Genomic DNA, 21,409 nt, shown 5'->3' with positions numbered 1-21,409 from the left:
TTTCTGCCTTTTGTGTAAAGAACCTAAGGTGAAAATTTCTGTAATTCAATAGGTAATCAGAATGAAACATCGATTTTCAGATGCAATACTATGTGGGTCTAACTTCACTATTCTGACTGACTTAATTTTATACATTAAGTGTGCGACATCGCTTTACAGATACCCTGTGCAAACGACGTTTAAATCAAATGGGAATGAAAATATACACAAACCTCACGGTAGAGTTTCAGTTGCTGATCTCGTTCTTCACTGAAGAAAAAGAAAAAAAACAGTTTGAAAATATGGATAATTTACATAATGATACAATAAGGTAATTACTGTGACATTTTTATGAATAAAATGTTCTTTGTATGAGCTATATATATATATATATATATGTGTGTGTGTATATATATATATATATATATATATATATATATATATATATATATATATAGAGAGAGAGAGAGAGATAAGAGCAAATAGTTAATAAAACATGTTAAAAAACACTTTGAAAAAGAGTTAAAAACATATTTAATTTGAAAAGGAAACACTAAATAAGTGGATAGTCCTTAATCCGCAGAGTTTCAAAGAAATACTTTCCTTCTCATCAGAGGGGAGGATTTAGCTCTCTCTCTCTCTCTCTCTCTCTCTCTCTCTCTCTCTCTATATATATATATATATATATATATATATATATATATATATATATATACACACATACACACACATATATATACACATATATACATGTATATATATACATATATGCACATATATACACACACACATATATTCATACATATATACTGACACATATATATATACATATATGCACACATATATATATACATACACACACGTATATACATATATACATGCATATATATATATACACATATGATGATTGCTGCATCTTTCCAGATGATCGTTCTTCCAATCTTGCCGTCCATGCCACCTCAGATGACTCTGCACCCCTGCCACAGATTTGCACATCCTGAAGCAGATGTGACACACAAATTGAGCAATTTCTATCGAGTTGACTTCCTCTGGATGTTGAAGGGTATTACTATGAACAATCACATGTCTTCTCAGACCAGCAGTAGACTTGCAAACTACTGCATGTCAAGCAGATCATTTAGTCTGTATTAATAGGTGCAAAGTTGACCTGAACAGGAGTTTTGTGCGACTTAAGGTGGTTGACGTAGCCAGCTTTTGACAAAAGCACTCGTTCACAAGTGTCTCATTTCCAGCTCTATGTGTCATGGTTGAGACCATCAACAAAACCTTTGCGAACTTTCGCTTCAGATTACTGTGGGCCTGCTTTCTTTTCTCTAGAGCGTCACAACTTTCACGTACAAGCTTTTTCCACTTCGGCCTTTGCAGAATAAGTTCTTCCCATGTGTCGATGTCGATTTGTAAGACTTTCAAATTATTCTTTGTAAAGTCCCTGAACCTCTTCCTAGGCTTGTGTTGAGGGCGCTTGCCATTTTCCAACTCCCCGTAAAAAATTTGTTTTGGCAGCCTACAATCTTTCATTCGAACCAAGTGACCCACCCAACGCATGTGAGATCTGATTACAAAGTTCTCAACACTAGAGCAACATGCTCTCATGAGGATTTCAGTATCGGGTACTTGTGCTTGCCACTTGATGTTTAAGATACGTCTCAAGCATTTTAGGTGAAATCATTCAAGCTATTTAATGTGCCTTTGATGCACTGTCCAGGTTTCCGATGAGTACAACAATGTGGTCAGCACACAAGTCTTGTAAACGCATATCTTAGTCCAGTCTGTGATGCCACGATCAGACCACACTCTCTTTTCCAACCTTCCAAAAGCAACAGATGCCTTCTGAATTCGCCTGTGGATTTCAGTGTCAAGACAGCCATCCCTCGACAGAGAACTACCAAGGTACACAAATGAATCAACTACACCCAGTCTAACACCACAGACCATGATGTTTGGCTCCACGTATGATTGGCCCGGTGCAGGAGTGAACATCACCTTTGTTTTAGAGAAACTGATCCTCAGACCAAAGGCAGTGCAGGAGTCAGCAAAGCTATTCATTATATGCTGCATATCAATCTCAGTGTGTGACAAAAAACAGCATCGTCTGCATCCAGTAACTCCTTGACCAAGACATGATGTAGCTTGGTTCTGGCATTAAATCTTCTAAGATTAAAAATGTGACCTGTGGTTCGAAACTTTAACATGACACCCCTATCGCAATCACAAAACGCATGAGCAAGCAGAGCAGCAAAATATATAGAGAAAAGAGTAAGGGCAGGAATATCACCTTGTTTGACACCATTGTCAACAGGGATTTCATCAGACAATTTTCTGTTAAATGAGACTTGAGCTTTCATGTCCCTGTGCAGTTCCTTGAATATTCTAACAAAGGTTGGAGGACACCCTACTTTCTCCAAGATTAGCCACAGAGCATCCCTGTTAACCGTGTCAAATGCTTTGGTTAAATCAACAAACACTTGATACAGTGGCATCTGTTGTTCAATGCATTTCTCCTGGACTTGCCGGGCTGAAAAAATCATATCCATAGTTCCTCTGCCAGACCTAAAGCCACTTTGTGATTCCGGAATAGCATTAGGACAAATATCCTCCAGTAACCTGTTTAATAGAAGTCGTGCGAGAACTTTTCCAACAGCTTCCAAAAGCACAATCCCACGGTAGTGGTCACAAACATTCTTCTGTCCCTTTCCCTTAAACAGGGTCACCAAGACACCATCAATCCAATCCTGCGTAACAGGAGCACCCTGCCAGATTTCCTCAACAAAATATATAAAAAAGTATATATATATACACACATACACACACATATATATACACATATATACATATATACATATATGCACATATATACACACACACATATATACATACATATATACTGACACATATATATATACATATATACACGCATATACACATATACACACATATATATATACATATACACATACACACATATATATATACATATACACACATATATATACACACATAAATATACATTATATGCACGCACACACACATATATATACACATAAATATACATTATATGCACACACACACACACACACATATATATATATATATATATACGTATAAAAAAAAGAAAGCGGTCAATTCTTTTTAATTTGACTCCTATTATGACCCCTTAACATTTATTGTTTTGGCCTCAAATCAAGTTATTAAGTTAGAGCCATGTCCAAGGAACCTATATATAAAATTTTAAATGTTAAGACCCAAAATTGGCGGAGGAGTTTGGTAGAGTTCTCAAAGGTCAAATCGTTGAACTTTGATCCCTTAACAGCCAAATTTCTGGCTAAAAACGGATTACAAAGATTTTCCCAAACTTAATAACTTGATTTGAGGCCAAAACAATAAATGTTAACAGGTCATAATAGGGGTCAAATTTTAAAAAATTGACCGCTTTCTTTTTTTTTTTTTTTATACTTTTTCTACACTTTTTTCTAGGCACTTTTCTATAGGGGGGTGTCGCTTTTTTTCACTGATATTTTTGAAAGTTATCCTCTCCTTCTGATTGTCTAGCTTAAATGTTAACATAAGTCACTTCAGGTTTGGTGGTGGTCGTAACCGCAAAGACGTCAGCTTTTTTCCCCATTCTTTTCCTCCTTCGCTGTACGAGTTCAAGCCTGCCTTCCTACTATCACTTTTCTTCTTTTTTTTTTTGCTCAACAGACATATCCAAACATCCGGGCAATGCCGGGCTGAAATGCTAGTATATATATATAATAGATAGATTTTGGAAGTATTGACTTATTTTGGCCAAATTTTGCGAATTTAGTCTTTTTTTTATCAGTTTGGTCTTGTCAAAAAAGGCTAAATCCAAAAAATTTGGCCGTAAAAAAAATAAAAAATCGCTGCTTCCAAAATGGCGGATCCATTTACTAGAACGTTGTATTAGAAACAGATCACCCTTTAAAAATGTTAAATATCGAATTTTTTAGGTATTTTTTGATAATCTGATAGATTAGTGACTATTCAATAACAATTTGCTGAAAAAGAAAATATAAAAAAAACGAAAATAAAATAATTACAGAGGGGGTACCGCTTCCATACGTGCTCCTAAAATTCCTATATCTTTGTTTTAGGTAGGAGGAGGATGGGAGAACAAAATAAAAAAGTGGTTTGAGGAGAGGTATAGAGAGAGTGGTAGTAATAGTAGCAACATAAGGAGATAAAAGGATAACATAAATGAAGAAGAAAAGATGAGCATCAGAGTTAGAGGTAAGGAAGAAGAGAACATATGCATTATACACTGCTGATCCAAAATTTAAGACCACTTGAAAATCTTTAAAAAGAAACCGTTTTTTTAAGGATAGATTTTAAACTCTTCCAACTTAAGTTTGCTAATACTATAATCTAAAAGGTTATGGAAACAAAAAGGTACATTCCAAAAATTTATTTACTATTACAAACAACTGCAACAATGGTGTCTTCAAGAACTATGGAATTCTTCTTTGCCCTCCATTAATCAATGAATGAAACCAATGCTTGAAACTCATACTTGAATGTTTGTATTGTTTTTTGATAAAAAAAATTCTTTTTCAAAGACCCTAGATTTGATTTTATGTGACGTGAAAAAAATCCACACCCATCGTAGGCAATGTGTGTAAAAATACCATCATAGCCCAAGGGGTAATCTTTGTTATGATAAAGTGCAGCAAACTAAGTATTATGGTATCTGTTTGATGCATATTTAGGGATTATTAGTCACTACAATAGTACATTTATTCTAGGAGTTTTCTCAGAAACTACTATGCCGTTTCGGCTGCAATTTTGCATAGACCTTTACTATGATAAGGTGCAGTGAATTAAGTATTTATAGTATCAGTTCGATGCACAGTTAGGGATTAGTAATCACAATACCATATTTGTTCTAGAAGTTCTGCATAAAACACTCATTCTAAGTCAACAGCCTATAACTTTTGCTTATTTTTAATGGGCTAAAAATGTCTACTTTTCTTTCTTTTTTTTTTTCCTCCCCACAATTTTGAATTTTTGATTGAGATTTTGAAGAGAGTATATTCATATACTAAGAAAAAATCCACGATACCCACGGATATAAATGATAACGACAACATAAGAAGTGTCAATAAATGTTTTTATTTATTTAGCCAGCTGTAGAGTGCAGCTGTTGGGGGTGGGAGGGTTGACGCTTGCCACTGCCAAACGAAATCAGAGACTCAATTAGTTATGGGCAATTTAAGCATCCACAGCTCAAGCACTTGAAATTTTTTTTTTCATCCCCCTCTTCCTCTGGTTCTTGAATATAAAAAAAATATCATTATCGTTATCGTTATTATCTGTGTGAATAGTGGAAATTATTAACAGAAATTGCTATAATGATGGAGAGATTAATCACTCACACAGAGGCAGATTCCACGCAAAACAGCTGTTTTGAAAGATAAAACAAAAACAAAAAAAGAAATTCTGAGTCAAGATGTTTGACCATTCCGTGGGAAAATGTTCGGGTAGAGAAACCAAAACTATATATATATTTTTCTGTGGAAGCATATTTTATTTCCTTATAATATGTACCAATCCTTGTTTGATAAGCTCAATGTAATTACAGAGCAATATAGTGAATAAATAACAAAAAAACTATGTTCCAAAGTTCATGATGTTGACCATCTTACAATTTATTCCTTTAATTCAGTTGACATTTACAATTCTTGACAGTATCTGTTTCATAGCACAAAATCAATCGATTATTATATTAATCAGTGAATCTATTTTGCCCTTAACTCATCAGAAGAAATAGCAACAACCAATCCATCAAAAGGAGATAAAGTGCGTTTTGTCATGATTAAAAACCCGAAAATTGATTTTGATGGATTCATTGTTGCTATTTCTTCTGATTAGTTAAGGGCAAAATAGATTCACTGATTGATACAATAATTAAGTGATTGCTTTTGTGCTATGAAACAGATACTGTCAAGAATTGTAAATGTCAACTGAATTAAAGGAATAAGTTGTAAGATGGTCAACATTATGAACTTTGGAATACAGACTTTTGTCATTCATTCATTCATTATATATATATATATATATATATATATATATATATAGAGAGAGAGAGAGAGAGAGAGAGAGAGAGAGTAGGGAGTCACCATTTATCAAGGCCCAAAGACCATTCAAGGATAAAGGTTAATGAAAGTAAGGTGGTAGTGTAGTAATCGTTAATGCTGTAGATTGGGTAGAATTTGGATTATTTAAAGGAACAGTTCAACAAGAACTTGTTTACATTGGACTTGAAGGCTACCATATTGTAATCAACTGGGAAGCAGGCCAGTGGAACAATGTACAACAGGTGGGCAGTTTTAGGAAAGAAGCTTTGTTCATGGAATCTACGTTTAAATTTACACACAGATAAAGAGGGGGAAAGTGTTGATAGTGGTTGTAGCTAGTCTAGTGTTTTATTGTGAAAGTTTGGCAAGGGGAACCATGGATTGGAGCTCAGACGAGCACTGACCATGAAAATAATGATAGAGCAGAGACAAGCTCGAAACGTCTCCTCTGTGGGAAAGAGGTTACAGGGAAGAGAAAAAGGGCATCACTTACTAGACTTTGAAGCTGGTTTTGAACTCTATCAAGGCAAGAGCAGCTCCTGCTCAGATGTGGCAACAGTCTTCCATTTTAGGATGTACTTGGCTCTTATACAGATAGAGGACATATATATATATATATATATATATATATATATGCTTCTTAACAGTTGAACACTGTATGTTGAAATGTAAAAGTCAGCAGTATTTTTGCATGAACAGTCATCTGAGATGTTGGAAATCTTCTGTTTCTACTTCTATCCTTGTAACTATGTCACTAATAAGGGTGCTGGAGGTAAAAGTTTTACCATGCTGACGTTATCTGCCTGATAGTCAGGGACCCGAATCTTGAACTAACCATTAAGGAGGCAATCCTATCAGCAGGTGCAAAGTACTGGAACTGCTGTATTGTCATTTGGTGAATGGATTTTGGACCATGTAGTAGCTTATGGTGGGGATTCTCGATGGCATATTAGTGGGTAATTATTATGGCTTTACCTTATCATGTTATCATGGTCTACAAAAAAAAATATTTCTTTGGTTCTTTTTCTCCCTTATTTTCCCTGTCTGCCCAGCTCTAACCAAGTCTGTTGACCTCTTCCACAAATCCTACAACTCTATCATGAAACGTCTCGAGAAAGAATACATGATTAAAATCAGAACTCTAACTTTCACTGTAGACCCCCACTACCATGTATCCTTCTAAAACATCAGGGGGTCTAGATTCCAACCTCCCAGATGTTGAAATCCAATTGCAGGAGACTAAACCAGTCTTTCTTCCTCAGTAAAACTAGCACTGGACTGACTATTTCCCTAGATGAATTTGTAATTAAAAGATATTCTAATTTAACATCCTAATCTGATGCCCACGATCGCCATGGGCATAGAATATGTGGCTACATTAGAGATGGCTTTGCATGTGGTGGGGACATTTCCAGAGAAGACCTAAAATTATATGTGCTTTCGAATTGTACTTGTTGAGAAAATTGACCAAATTCTGTCTGTTCATCCTTCAGCAAACATTCGCGTCTGTAGAGACTCCAATGTTCACAATGTGGAATGGTTAGCCCACTCAACCAAGACAGATGATGAAGGGAGGTTTTGTCATGATTTCTCCATTCCTTATGACCTAACTCAGATTGTTCATGAACCCGCTCAATACTGATAGTCAGTATGCAAGACTCCTAGACCTTTTTCTCACAACTTGCCCTGAGCTATGTTCATCTTCTGTTCTGTCTCCACTGGGATTTTCTGACCACTTGATTGTCTCAGTTAAGATAAAAAGAAAATACCTCTCCATCGTACACTATATTGATACTCTATGGCTTACAGGGATAGCTTTTGTACATTTATATCAGATCTACCTCTGCGTTCCATGTTCAAAAAGAATGTGTCTTCCATAGTATCAAACTTGATGAAATGGTTAATTGTAGGTATAGACTGCTTCATACCTTCCAAAAAAAATTCCAGCAAAAACCTAACAGCCAGACATGGTTCTCTCTGGAATGTGCTGCTGAAATCACTATTTCCATTGCTTCCAACATAGATGTACTGAAACTAAAGCCGCTTTCAGGACTGCCAGCAACTTCTGTAAAAAAGTAATAAAGAACACAAGAGAATTGTATGCTCAGTCTGTTAAGTCCAAAGTAGCTGAGCAGCACCTTGGTTCCCACCAATTTTGGCAAATAACAAACAGTCCTGAATAGAAGTGTGTGCTCTATCATCAATGAACCTGAATGGTAATCTTGTCAGCATCGGACAAAGCCAAACTCTTTACCAAAAACTTTGCAGCTAATTCTACCTATGCAATCAGGGTCGCCAACCCCCTGTATTTCCTCTTGTGTCAGAAAACACGCTATGTGACATAACAAATATCTGTGTGTGATGTTGCCAAGCTAATCAAAAACCTCGATTCCAGTAAAGTAACCAGCCCTGATGGCATTCCTATTATAGTGTTAAAAAAGCTTCAACCAGAACTTGCTCCCATACTTACAAAATAGTTTCAGGGTTGCCTTAAGGAGAAATGCTTTCCAACACCCTGGAAAACCTCATCAGTATGCCCTGTATTTAAGAATTCAGGTGATAAGTCATCTCCCTCTCAATACAGACCAATAAGTCTCCTTAGTGTCATGAGTAAGCTGCTGGAATCCATATTAAATAGAGAAGTAGTCAACCATCTCAGCAGGAATAACCTTCTTAGTGACATGCAATATGGTTTCCGTTCTGCTAGATCTACAGCAAATGTGCTAACAGTTATCTCATAGGATTAGCGAATCTCTCAACGAAGGCTTCCTTTCTAGGGCAATTGCCCTTGACATATTAAAGGCCTTTGATAGGGTATGGCATAAAGGTCTACTTCACAAAATCTACAGTTATGGTATAGCTGGAAATGTCTTTTTAACTATTAAATCATTTCTCTCTGATAGGCTCATAAGAGTAGTGTATAATGAGTAGAAATCAGAAGCCCACAGAGGTCCATGCTGGGCCCAACTCTCTTCCTGACCTACATAAATGATCTTCCAAATCACATCCTAAGATTATTTGTAGACATTTACGCTGACAACGCTACCACTACGGCAACACTTCAAAGGCTGTAAATGACCAAGTTCTCACTGATTCTCTCTCTTCTGATCTTGGTTACAAAGTGCAATGGAGAAAGAGGTGGCTGGTTAATTTTAATGCATCTAAAACCAAGCTTCTATCTTTACATCATCAACATTCTGATCTCCATCTGCCATCAATTGAAATGAATCGCTCTCATCTTGGGGAGGCTTCATGTTTTGACAAGCTTCTGGGTCTGACCTTTACTTCTGATCTGAAATTGAACACGTACATCAAATCTGCTGCCAAGGCTGCTGGGAAAATGGTTGGATCATTCTACGACTGCAGTAGATATCCAACTCCTGATGCAATTCTCTACCTGCATAAGAGCCAAGTACGTCCAAGGATGGAATACTGCTGCCATATCTGGACAGGAGCTGCTAAAAACAGCCTATCCTGCCTTGACAGAGTACAAAATAGACTTTGTGGCTTAGTGGGGGATGTCCTTTTCTCCACCCTGCAACCTCTCTACCACAAAAGAGACGTTGCGAGCCTATCCTTGTTTTATCGTTATTTCCATGGCAGGTGCTCGTCTGAACTCCAATCTCTGGTCCCCCCCCATGCCAATCTTTCACGAAAAACACCCGTCTAGCCGAATCCACTGTGAAAAATTTCCCCCACTCTTTATCTGTGCCTAAATCAAAACGTGGATTCCATGAACAAAGCTTCTTTCTTAGAACTGCATGCCTGTGGAACTCTGTTCTGTCTTCCTGCTTCCTACCTGACTACAACTTGGATGTGTTCAAGTCCAACGTTAACAAATTCTTAATGAACCGCCCCTTAAGTAAACACTTCATCAAATCTCCGCACTAACGAAATGTACTTGCAATAACCCTTATCCCTGAGTGGCTTCCGAGCCTTGATAAGTGGTGACCACTGTGTAAAAAAAAAAATTAAAATAAAATAAAAAAAGAGCTGCTAGAAGCAGCTTATCCTGCCTTGACAGAGTTCAAAATAGACTTTGTAGTTTAGTGGAGGATGCCCTTTTGTCTTTCCTGCAACCTCTTTCCCACAGAAGAGACATTGTGGGCCTGTCTTTGCTTTATCGTTATTTTCATGGCACGTGCTCGTCTGAGCTCCAATCTATGGTCCCCCTGGCTTGACTTTCATGAAAAACACACGTCAAGCTAAAACCACTATCAATAATTTCTTCCACTCTTTATTTGTGCCTAAGCCTAAACATAGATTCCATGAACAAAGTTTATTTCTTAGAATTCCACACCTGTGGCACTCAGTTTCGTTTTCCTGCTTTCCAACTGACTACAATATGGTCGGCTTCAAGTCCAATGTGAACAAGTTCTTGACGAGCTATTCCCCTTAAGTAATCCAATTTACCAAATTTCTACTACTAACGATTATTACAACATTTTCCCATTGACTACTGTACACTCATTAACCCTTATACTCGAGTGGCCTGAAGGCCTTAATAAGTGGTGACTCCTTTGTAAAAAAACAAAAATTGCCCTGCATGCAAGATTGTGACACTTTAGCTGCTTAATCAATGTAGATCGTTCTTGTATAACGCTTATGCCTTTACAAATGTTTAATTTCACTTAAATATCGTTGTACTTTCCGTCGGTCCTGATGGCTTTTTGCAGGGTTTGAACCCTAGAACCAGTGGCAATCATAACTTCCTGCACTGATAGTTCCGGAAGGATGAACCACTGGCCGTGATGAAGGGGAGACTACAACTTGCTGCTATGGTTTCAAATGATCTGAAATAACAGCATATTGTTACATTGCTTAATACTCAGAAAATTTAAATGCGATATTGGTTTTCAGCTCACCGGAAACCTATAGAAAACAAGTTTTTTAAGATAAGTTTTGCGTTGGTCTACTAGGCCACAATTACCAGATAAACACCATCCATAAAAAAAATAACAGACGCGCCTCTCCCTCCCCCAAAAAGTGGCCATTAAGTCGATGCCCATTTTACATGAAATTAATATAGAAAAGTGACCCCCCACTTTTTAAAACTATAATTTTATCATATCTTGAAAACTACTCGTTTCCTGGAATATTAAACATTATTTTCGTCTTCAACAGTCTCGAAAACCTATAATAGTTGTAATTTTAAAGGATTTTTTTTAGGGTGGAAAGATACTGTTATTTCAGATCATTTGAAACCATAGCAGCAAGTTTTTGTCTCCTCCTCCATCAAGGCCAGAGGTTTGGAGGAATATATATATATGGATATATCTATATACGTAGCCAAATTGAATATTGAAATGCTCATATCTTTGGTTCTATGGGACGAAACTACATGAAAATTTGTAGGGTTTTTTTTAAGATTATAATATTATTCTATGGTTAAAATTTTATGACAACTGGAAAAAGAGCCTATATTTTCAAACAAATAAAATATGCCTATATTTGTATATGTAGTGTCCTGGCAGACTAGCTTTAATTTTGCTGCTCTGGAATGAATTTTGCTTAGGATTTTCTTTTGCTTGACTGTCTCCTCTGTGGCCTTGCCAGGCCACTAATAAATAATAATAATTTTTTATATACTTACAGACACTAGTGTTTCATGTATGGGAAGTCACAATTCTTACTGGTTGAGAGATTCAAACTTAGTCATGAAACCACCTTTGACTCCATTTGCTAAGCCGTTACCACCAGGCCACTAACAATTGCCATGATAATTAATGAAATTTAACAACCTATAAACACGAAATACGGGTGCAGACAGTAAACAGTCGAGAGGGTTCAAACGAACAAAATCATGAACATTAGATAAATGCTAGTTGATTACTTTTTAGTTTAATCTTTAATACTTCTTATATATATATATATATATATATATATATATATAGACACGAGGTGAATTATGCCTCCTATTTTTTTATTCCGCCCAAATGGATAAGAGGGGATTGTAAATGCATTGTTATGATGATTGGCCATACGCATTCATAACCTGAAAGTTTTATCTCTTTGTTTCAGATATTGACAGTGTGAGACTCAAAGAAAGCAACCCCTGTCATGGACGTGCATCAGAAGCAGAAATGCGTTAGTGAATCTTTCCATGTAGAAAAAATAGGACTGATCAACATTCACTGGCGCCTGTTGAACGTTTATGAAGTTGATGTCATCACAGTTAGGAGATGGGTTCATCGATTTCAGAGATGTGAGTGACAAAGTGCGCTCCAGACTTTTATAACCCAGGCATCAAAAGAGACTGTCAGAAGTGCATTAAGAATGGTGGTGACTCTGTAAAAAATAAATTCTGGAGCACAAAAATCGCTTGTCTTAATGGTACCACTCCCGCATACGTAGCTCTCAACTTTTTTTTTTTGTCAAAAAAATAGGATGCATTACTTTTGGAACAACCCCCATATATATATATATATATATATATATATATATATATATATATATATATATATATATATATATATTTATTTATTATTTTATTTTTATTTTTTTAAATTCTTTATTTATTTATTTATGTTTATTTTTTTTATCTATTTATTTTTTATTTATTTATTTTTATTTTATTATTATTATTATTATTATTATTATTATTATTATTATTATTATTATTATCATCATTATTATTATTATTATTATTATTATTATTATTATTACTACTACTACTACTACACGTGCATAAAAGTATAATAATAAAAATAAATAAATATGTCCCATAAAAAAATGAGGGCAATCTAATAATATATAACAATAAGAACTTATAGCTCTAAAAAAAAAAAACGCTAAGGTAGAAAAAAAACATACGAAACAACAGCGTCTTGAAGTTGTTAATACCGCTAAAAATGCCTATAACAAAATCTACACGATATATATATATATATATATATATATATATATATATATATATATATATATATATGTTACTCCAGGTTAATATTTTCCAGAGGTGAAGCAACCAATAAAGTTTAATGCTCAAAAAAGTGCTGAAGTAGGGCAAGATATACTCCTTATTTGTTTTACATAAACATTAATATGTCGCTACACATTTATGAGCATGTTTCGTCAGCCAGTCACTGGTAAACGATATTGCATATAAAAAAGCTTTGTCTGTAATGCAAATTATCCAAGGAGTCAGCAATCACAAAAAGTATTATCAGGAGGTCAAATCACGTGTCACTAAGAATAAGAAAGATAACGGTCTTTAATGTATATGAAGAAGACGAAAAAGAAGGGGTGGGGTTAAGGTTTGCATCGAAATAGGAAAAAAAACAGGAAAAAAGAAAGGAAGGAAAAGATGAGAAGAGGAAGAAAAAAGGAAAAAGAGAAAGTGAAAGGAAAGAGTGCAAATAAAAACAATGATATCAATTAATAAGAATATACACAATCTATATATATAAAAATGTAATTTTGGTTCGTTAAAAGTGAATAAAACCATATTTCTACATTACCAATTTAATTGAAATTTTCAGAAATTCTATTTTTAAAGTCAAGGAATGTTTTTATGTTATAAAAATAATTTAACATTGCGAATTATAAAAATATTAAATTAAATAAAAAATATTTTTCGTAACTCCGAGATTATCACCATTTTATTTCCGGTAGAAATTAGCCTTTCACTTATTGAGATAAGTATTATTTGTATTGATTTTTATGATACTCATGCAGAGAGTGATCCGTGCTTAAATAATGTTATTATTTAAAAAGTCATTCTTAACATGGGGAGGGGAGGATGTTTTGTACCTATTCTGTACTTTAACCTTACAATTGAATAAAAAACATATCGTAAAACGTTAATTAAACGTGGAAATATGATTTAAAAAATAGCACGGATCGCTCTCTGCATTAGCACCATTTTTATTTATTGCGAACTATTATTCTCATCTTTATTAGTTGTTTCACGACTTTTCGGCCAACTATTCCTCTGGCCTTCATGAAAAGAAGTAAGTCCTTTTATAAATGTTCAGTAACTTTTTCCTTTTATTATGCTTAAAGAGTAAAACTTTTCTTATTCATGAAAAGAGTTAAGCCTACGTAAATAAATAAATGTTTGTACACATAACAAATTATCAATAAATGATTTAGTTACTTTTTTTTTTAAATTATTTATGAAAAGAGTTAACGTAAATAATGTTTGTAAAAGTGCGAAAGGCGACGTTGTACAACCATCACTCCGATGCTTAATTTCTATAATCATTATTTCGACATTTGAAAGTGGTGCTTACTTTTTAGTTACAACGTTCTGATAAATCAGTCACCCATTTTGGAAGCAATAAAAACGCGGTATATCAAAACCATAGAAAGTAAAAATAATGTGCCTCTACCGCATTTGTAAGTCAGAAATATATTTGTTTCTCAAAGAAAAAAAAATAGATTGAACATGACTTTTTTTTATTGTTTTTTTGTTTTTTGTTTTTTTACACAGTGATCACCACTTATCAAGGCCCAGAAGCCACTCAGGGATAAGGGTTATTGCAAGTACATTACGTTAGTGTGGAGATTTGATGAAGTATTTACTTAAGGGGGCGGTTCATTAGGAATTTGTTAACATTGGACTTGAAGACATCCAAGTTGTAGTCCGGAGGGAAGCAGGCAGACGGAACAGAGTTCCACAGGCGTGCCGTTCTAAGAAAGAAGCTTTGTTCATGGAATCCGCATTTTGATTTAGGCACAGAGTGGGGGAAATTTTTCACAGTGGATTCAGCTAGACGGGTGTTTTTCGTGAAAGATTGGCAAGGGGGGACCAGGGATTGGAGTTCAGACGAGCACCTGCCATGAAAATAACGATAAAACAAGGAAAGTTTTGAGTTTTTAAAAAAAATTTTTTTTAACTTATTTAGTTAAAAGTCAGTTTGTGGGTGTCTCTTTTTTTTAAATTGTTTTTATGAAAGGTGAGTTTTTTTGTTTTTTTTTCAAAACTTTTTTTTTTTTTTAAAGTATTATAAATTTCACTAACATGCTGGAGAAATGTTTAATAATTTGGTATTTTTTTAGATAAGGTCCACCTCCACAATTTTCCTTTCAATAACGACATTTATAGGTTTCCACTGAACATGCAAATCGCACTGAAATTTTGCGGAAATAAATAGTTGTATTATGCACTGTATTCTTCGGCGGCCATCTTTTTATGTGCACACGCGCCATAAACAAATACACGCACGTAAAAAAGATGGCCGCCAAATAATACAACTTTTATATATCTTGATAACTACTTATTTCTGCAAAATTTCAATGCGATTTTCGTATTCAGCATAGTCGAAAACCATTTCAAGTTGTCATTTAAAAGAAAATTGAGGAGGTGGACCTAATCTAAAAATTTACCAATAATTTTTCATCCCGTACGCCTCCCGATACATTGCTTCGTCAACATGCGACCATTTCATATCTCCCGAAGACACTTCCATATTTAGAAAAAAAAAAAAAAATGAGTGACCGATTTACCAGAACGTAGTAACTAAAAAGTGAGTACCCCTTTCAAATGTTGAAATGATTTTTTTTTTTTTCAATTTTTTTCATAATCTGGTTAGTGTTCAATCAATAATAATCCAGTGAAAAAAATTCAAAAAACCTATCAGTATAGAAACTCCACCACGTAAGTAAATAAATAAAAAATGTTACGTGCGCATGCGTTAGCCTTGACTAGGGGGGGGGGGTTATTTAACAGTTTTCGTTTATGCTCACGCATAGCATAAACAAAGGCTACGTCTGTGAAATGGAAAATAGTCCTAAAGTTCAGGGGTTAATACCATGCAAAAAAAATCAAACAAAAAACTTTTTAGCCAAGAAACACACAGAAAAAAGAAAAAAAAATAGCATCCATTTTTTTTCTATCGAATTCATTTGCTGTTTTTATTGAAAACTATTTTCCCCCGGATTTTTGATATAATTTTCCATTAAGGGCCGTGCGTCTCACGTTCGTAAATAACAAAAATTTTTTTGTAGATTTTGGTGTGCTAAAAACGAATCTGCAAACCGTTTCCGTCGCAAAAAAATAGTTTTTATGATATGAAGAAATTACTTTTTCGAAAAAGTGGCGATCACTTTTCCATGTAAATTTAACTTAAAATGAGCACCCACTTTCTAGCCACCTGAAAGAGGAGGGATGTTTTCCCATGTTTATTGGCTAAACAGCTTTCGTTTATGCTCACGCATAGCGTAAACGAAGGCTACAGCTGTGAAATGGAAAATAGTCCCAGGGTTCAGGGGTTATTACCATGCAAAAGAAATCAAACAAAAAAACTTTTTAGCCAAGAAACACAGAAAAATGCCCCTCTCTCAGGTGGCCAGAAAGTGGGTGCTCATTCTAAGTTAAATTTACATTGAAAAGTGATCACACACTTTTCGAAAAAGTAATTTCATGAATATCATGAAAACTTTCTTTTTGCTACGGAAACGGTTTGCAGATTCGTTCTTAGCACACCGAAATCTACAATAAAATATTTCGTTATATATGAACGTGAAACGGGCCTTAAAGTAAAATAATACCGGATTTTTTGGAGCAGATTTGCCGTTTGGTTGTACAAATATCCTCAAACCAGGTAATCACTAAAAGGGACTTTTAAAAGTCATCACCTGTATCGAGCAAAAGTTTAAAACCACCGATTATATGCCAGCCTACGTCATGGTAACATATATTGAGTGAGTTCCTAACAGTATTTTGTATAGTTTTTTAGTTTAAACTCATTTTCCCAAAATTTCCCCAAACTTAATGTGTTCGATACAGTCTGCCGCCATTTGTATTTTTCAGATATACCGATAAACATTGAATGTTTTTGAACCAATTATACATTACATAAAAACTCTAAAATCTTATCCAGTTAGGTAGAACATTTACTTTTCTTGCCTTTGATAACATTTATTTATATATATTTATTTTTTGACAACTTCTTTGTATCTGTGTCTAGTAATACAAACCCTTTTCATTTAATGTAACGTTTAGTCGGCTCGAAAAACAGTGTTTATCGGGGTATTTGAAAGCTACAAATGGTGGTGGACACTGTTGATTACTTTAAGTTAGAGAAAGTGAGTTAAAACTAAAAAAAACTATACAAAATACTGTCAGAAACCCACCGATTATGCCAGCCTATGTCATGGTAACATATATTCGGTGAGTTTCAGACACTGTTTTGTATAGTTTTTAGTTTTCAACTTACTTTCCCAAACTTAACGTATTCAACAGAATCCGCGACCATTTCTGTTTTTTGAGCTGATTAAACATTTTACATTACATAAAAACACTAAACAATTATCCAATTAGGTAGAAACGTAACTTACCTTTGCTTTCATTTATTTGTTTTTGGACAACTTTTTCGAATCTGTGTATAGTAACCCCCTCCCCTCACCATCAACCAAATATTAATTAATAACTCACATTTTTGTAAAACAACAACAAAAAAAAAAAAACATTTAGCGTTCCAACATTTTTGCTACGTTCGGCTTCATCCACTGATTGTTGGTCAAGTCCAAACCATGAATGATTGACAGAAACTCCCGAGGATCCAGATAAAATTCTGCAAGAGTACAATTTTTTTCATTTTCGCCTTCTTTTTCACTTTTTGCAGTGGATTGCTGTACTAATATAAGAAACATGCATTTTCTCTTTTTATTAAAATTTTACATTACACCAAATTGAGCCACTGCAACGCGTGGCAGGGTACAGCTAGTATATATATATAAAAAAAGAAACTACTGATAATAAAAATAAATTGAAATAAGATTGAACTAAAAAAAACCACAAAGCAGTCAGATTTAAAAATTAGCTCTATAAAAACTATTAGAATTTTTTATCAAAATAAAAACAAGATAAAGACTCTTTTCATCTTTTTCTTTTCTTTTCTTACGCTTGCGCATGTGAATTGAACACTCCATACTTTCTCTCTTTACTTCAACGTTTTTATGCATTTTTATCTCTACAATTATATAAATGCAACTTTGTGTGTGTGTGTGTGTGTCAGTTTGTTCCTTATAGATTCCGAAACGGCTGAACAGATTTTCTTTAAAATTTACAGAACTTTAGTGTATAAGTCTGGGAGTCTCAGAATACCCCCTATAATTACCGATAATCGAAACCATTATTTTAATTTATCTTTCATCGGTAAAGTCAATTTTTCTATGTCGTCGCTTAGCAACAATGATAGAAGAACGGGCCGTGAACATTCTACTGTGGGTAAGTTGATAGCATATTTCTTTTTGTTTTTATTTGCATGACATGGTCTGTAGGTTCAAACTCCGCACATAAATTTCTTAATGTTTTTTTCACTAACTGCAAAGGATTTTATAAAACTTGAAAATTTACTCAACTGGAAAGAAGTTTATATAAAATAATTTTATAAAAGAAACAGCATGTTCTCTACAGTGCAATGTAGAATAACATATATTTTGGATTAAGTTACTACATGGAGGCATGTGAAGCTTCCTCCCGGGCGATTTCAGGGATTTTGATGACAATAAAAATATAGGAGTGTGAAATATTCGTTGATCATCATTCAATCCCAGGCAACGTCGGGTCTCCCTGCTAGTTCCTATATAAATTTATATGCTAACTACTATATCAAAAAATTGTTATTAAGAGTAATGTTTTATTGTCAGTATTATTATTCACTCACTAGGAGTTCTCACAGAGGTCATCATCAGAGGTTGCTTACTACCAACAACCGGTTACAAGTTATTCACTAGGAGTATTCACACAAGCCATCATCAGAGATTGCTCTTTGAAAACAACTTGTGATGTTCCCTGGAGTCTGAGTGACAACAAATCTCCCTAGATTTCCAGCACTCTCCACCTCTTTCAATAACCTTTGTAAAAGAATTTGCATTATCACAACAGCCGCTCATCATTGATTTCTCATTGATGGCAACAAGCCTCCCCAAAATCCCAGTTCTCCTTGCACTCCTCCAATGGAGGTCTAGCTAGTGCTTTCTTTCTTCGGTATTTCCATCCTACCTGACCCTCATTTGGCATGGTACCTGTTTATGGTGACACTCTCAGAAAAAAAGGGGGGGGGTGATCATCATCATCATCATCATCATCATTATTGTCTCACTAAAAGTTTTCACACAGGCCTCTTTGAGAACAACCTGCGATGTGCCCTGGAGTCTAAGTGACAACAAGTTTCCTCAGATTTCCAATACTTTCCACCTCTTTCACCTGATTTCTCAATGGTAGCGGCCATTGGCCTTCACTGGAATTAAAGTGGCAATAAGTCTTCTGAAGGTCCCAGTCCTCTTCACTCTCATCCAGTGATGGTCTGTTAAGTGCTTTTTCTCCTTAGTCTTTCCATCCTCCTTGTCCCACCTCGATTATTTGGTGTGGTATCAGTTGATGCCGTCATTTGGGGTGGGGGTGGGCATCCAATTATACAGTTTCAGTTTTTTTGATTCCATGTAGGATTTCTTTGTGTTTTACCTTTTTAACGTTATTATTTCAGCAAGGTAACATAAGTGCATAAGTGCTCTTTTGAGGTACCGGAATTGGTATAGGATAAATTTTAGTTTAATTTCTGACTCCAAATTCTTCATATTTTTTAAAGTAAATTGCTGATACTGATGATAAAATGATTTTTTTTTTTTAAATTTAAGTCAATGATTTTTTTTTTTTTCATTGAGTGTGTTTTTATGGTTTTAAAATAAAGTGAAATTTCTCCTATATGGTACGTTTTGTTGTTCAGGCTTTTTTGGAAAATATTGTCTTCATAAACTAATAATAAAATGATAAATATTTACTGTTTTAAACTACCAGCAAAACTAAAATCCATAGATCATAATAACATAAAAACTCAACATAAATATATACTGTGTCAATCGCTTTATTGCAGATTAATAAAATATCAATATTTCACTCAATATACGTCACAACAAAATGGAAATTGTATCATCAAACGACTCCTTTAAGGTTAGTTATTTCCCAAAAAATTATTTAAATTCATGCGATATTCACAAAGTTATGGCATCTTATTCTTTATCGATCAATTTCCACTGTCCATCGCTTTATTGCAGGTCTCTTAAAATGCTGTTTGAGGGCAAAAATACAATGTCTTATCTTGCAAACTTTACTTTTTATTATATTTTTCTGTCAAAGAATAATAAACAAAAACATATTCTAGGTATGGACCTCATATAAATTAATTATTTATTGACATATCCACCATTTTTTTTAAAATAACTTAAAACAACCTTTTGTTCCCCTGAAGAAATCAATTCTTTGATCTTAAAAGGAGTTATGGCTCTAGCAACATCAACTATGTTCCTCCACAAGGCATCCTTGGAAGTAAATTTCTCTCCTCCCTCATAAACTCCTCTTTTTAATATTGACCAGAGATATTCAATTGAGTTAAGGTCTGGAGAACATGGTGGTCAGGTCATGAGAGTTTCCCCTATGAATTCCAAAGGATGCAGTCGCCCCAAGCAGAATGGGATGATACATTGTCATGTATAAAAATCATCTGAAAGCGACGTGACAATGGCAGGTCATCTAGCTATGTTGACAAATGATTATCCAAAAAGGTCGTGTATGCATTGCTGGTAAGCTTTACACCCTCTGGTGCTCGGAATGGTCCAACCAATGATTCTCAGCCAAAACATGATGCCTCCACCTCCTTGTTGGCGATGAACTCTGTAACGGGTCGGAGTTCCGTTCGGGTTTCAAACTTTGGTCCATCTATCCGGACCATCAAGAGTAGCATGGGCCTCATCCCTAAATAGGACCTGTTGGAAATCCATTTTCATGTAATTCTGTGTTCAAGCCATTCGTTTTCCCCTATGTTGTTTTCTCAATGGAGGCATTGGAAAAAGTTTGATGTTCCTTGCAATCTCATTCGACACATTGTATCAGGTATGCCTGGATCTTGGAGCGATTCCAGCTTTTGCAAAAACGAAAGCACTGATGTTGTTTGTGTTTCGGTTGACTTCCCTACAAATTTTCTGAATATCGCGATCTAAAAGGTTTCTCCTGATGCCATTATTTTTCTGGATTTGGTGTTTGGGTTGTTCAAGAATGCAGCCAAGGTTTTGGGATTCCATTCCAGCTCTGTGCCTAAATTTTTGATGGACAATCCTTCTGCGATTCCAGCAATTATCCTTTGCTTTTCAATAACCTTTATTCGTTTGATTTTTTTGCATTGTAAGAGATCTACAATAAAGCGATGGACAGTAAAATTTCTTTGATAATAAAGAAATTACCATAACTTCGTGAATATAGCATGAATTTGAATAAAATTTTGGGAAATAACTAAACTTACAGCAGCCCTTTAATGGTACAATTTTCATTTTTTTGTGCCGTATATTTAGGGAAATATTGATATTTTACTAATCTG

The 21,409-nt window shown here is 34.7% G+C and overlaps 1 protein-coding gene across 1 annotated transcript in view; it reads right to left on the bottom strand.

Annotated features, from left to right (window-relative positions):
- LOC145261100 (tectonic-like complex member MKS1) overlaps positions 1–21,409 on the bottom strand; it is a 474,527-nt gene that overhangs the window by 153,677 nt on the left and 299,441 nt on the right. The window contains exon 9 of the mRNA XM_080119317.1: positions 213–249. Coding sequence (XP_079975443.1) covers positions 213–249 — 37 coding nt within the window. The remainder of the gene's footprint in view (positions 1–212; positions 250–21,409) is intronic.

The sequence above is a fragment of the Euprymna scolopes genome, chromosome 37, assembly GCF_053919585.1.
Source record: "Euprymna scolopes isolate OS-2025 chromosome 37, ASM5391958v1, whole genome shotgun sequence".
NCBI lineage: Eukaryota > Metazoa > Mollusca > Cephalopoda > Sepiida > Sepiolidae > Euprymna > Euprymna scolopes.
This window is presented reverse-complemented; position numbering and strand designations above follow the sequence as displayed.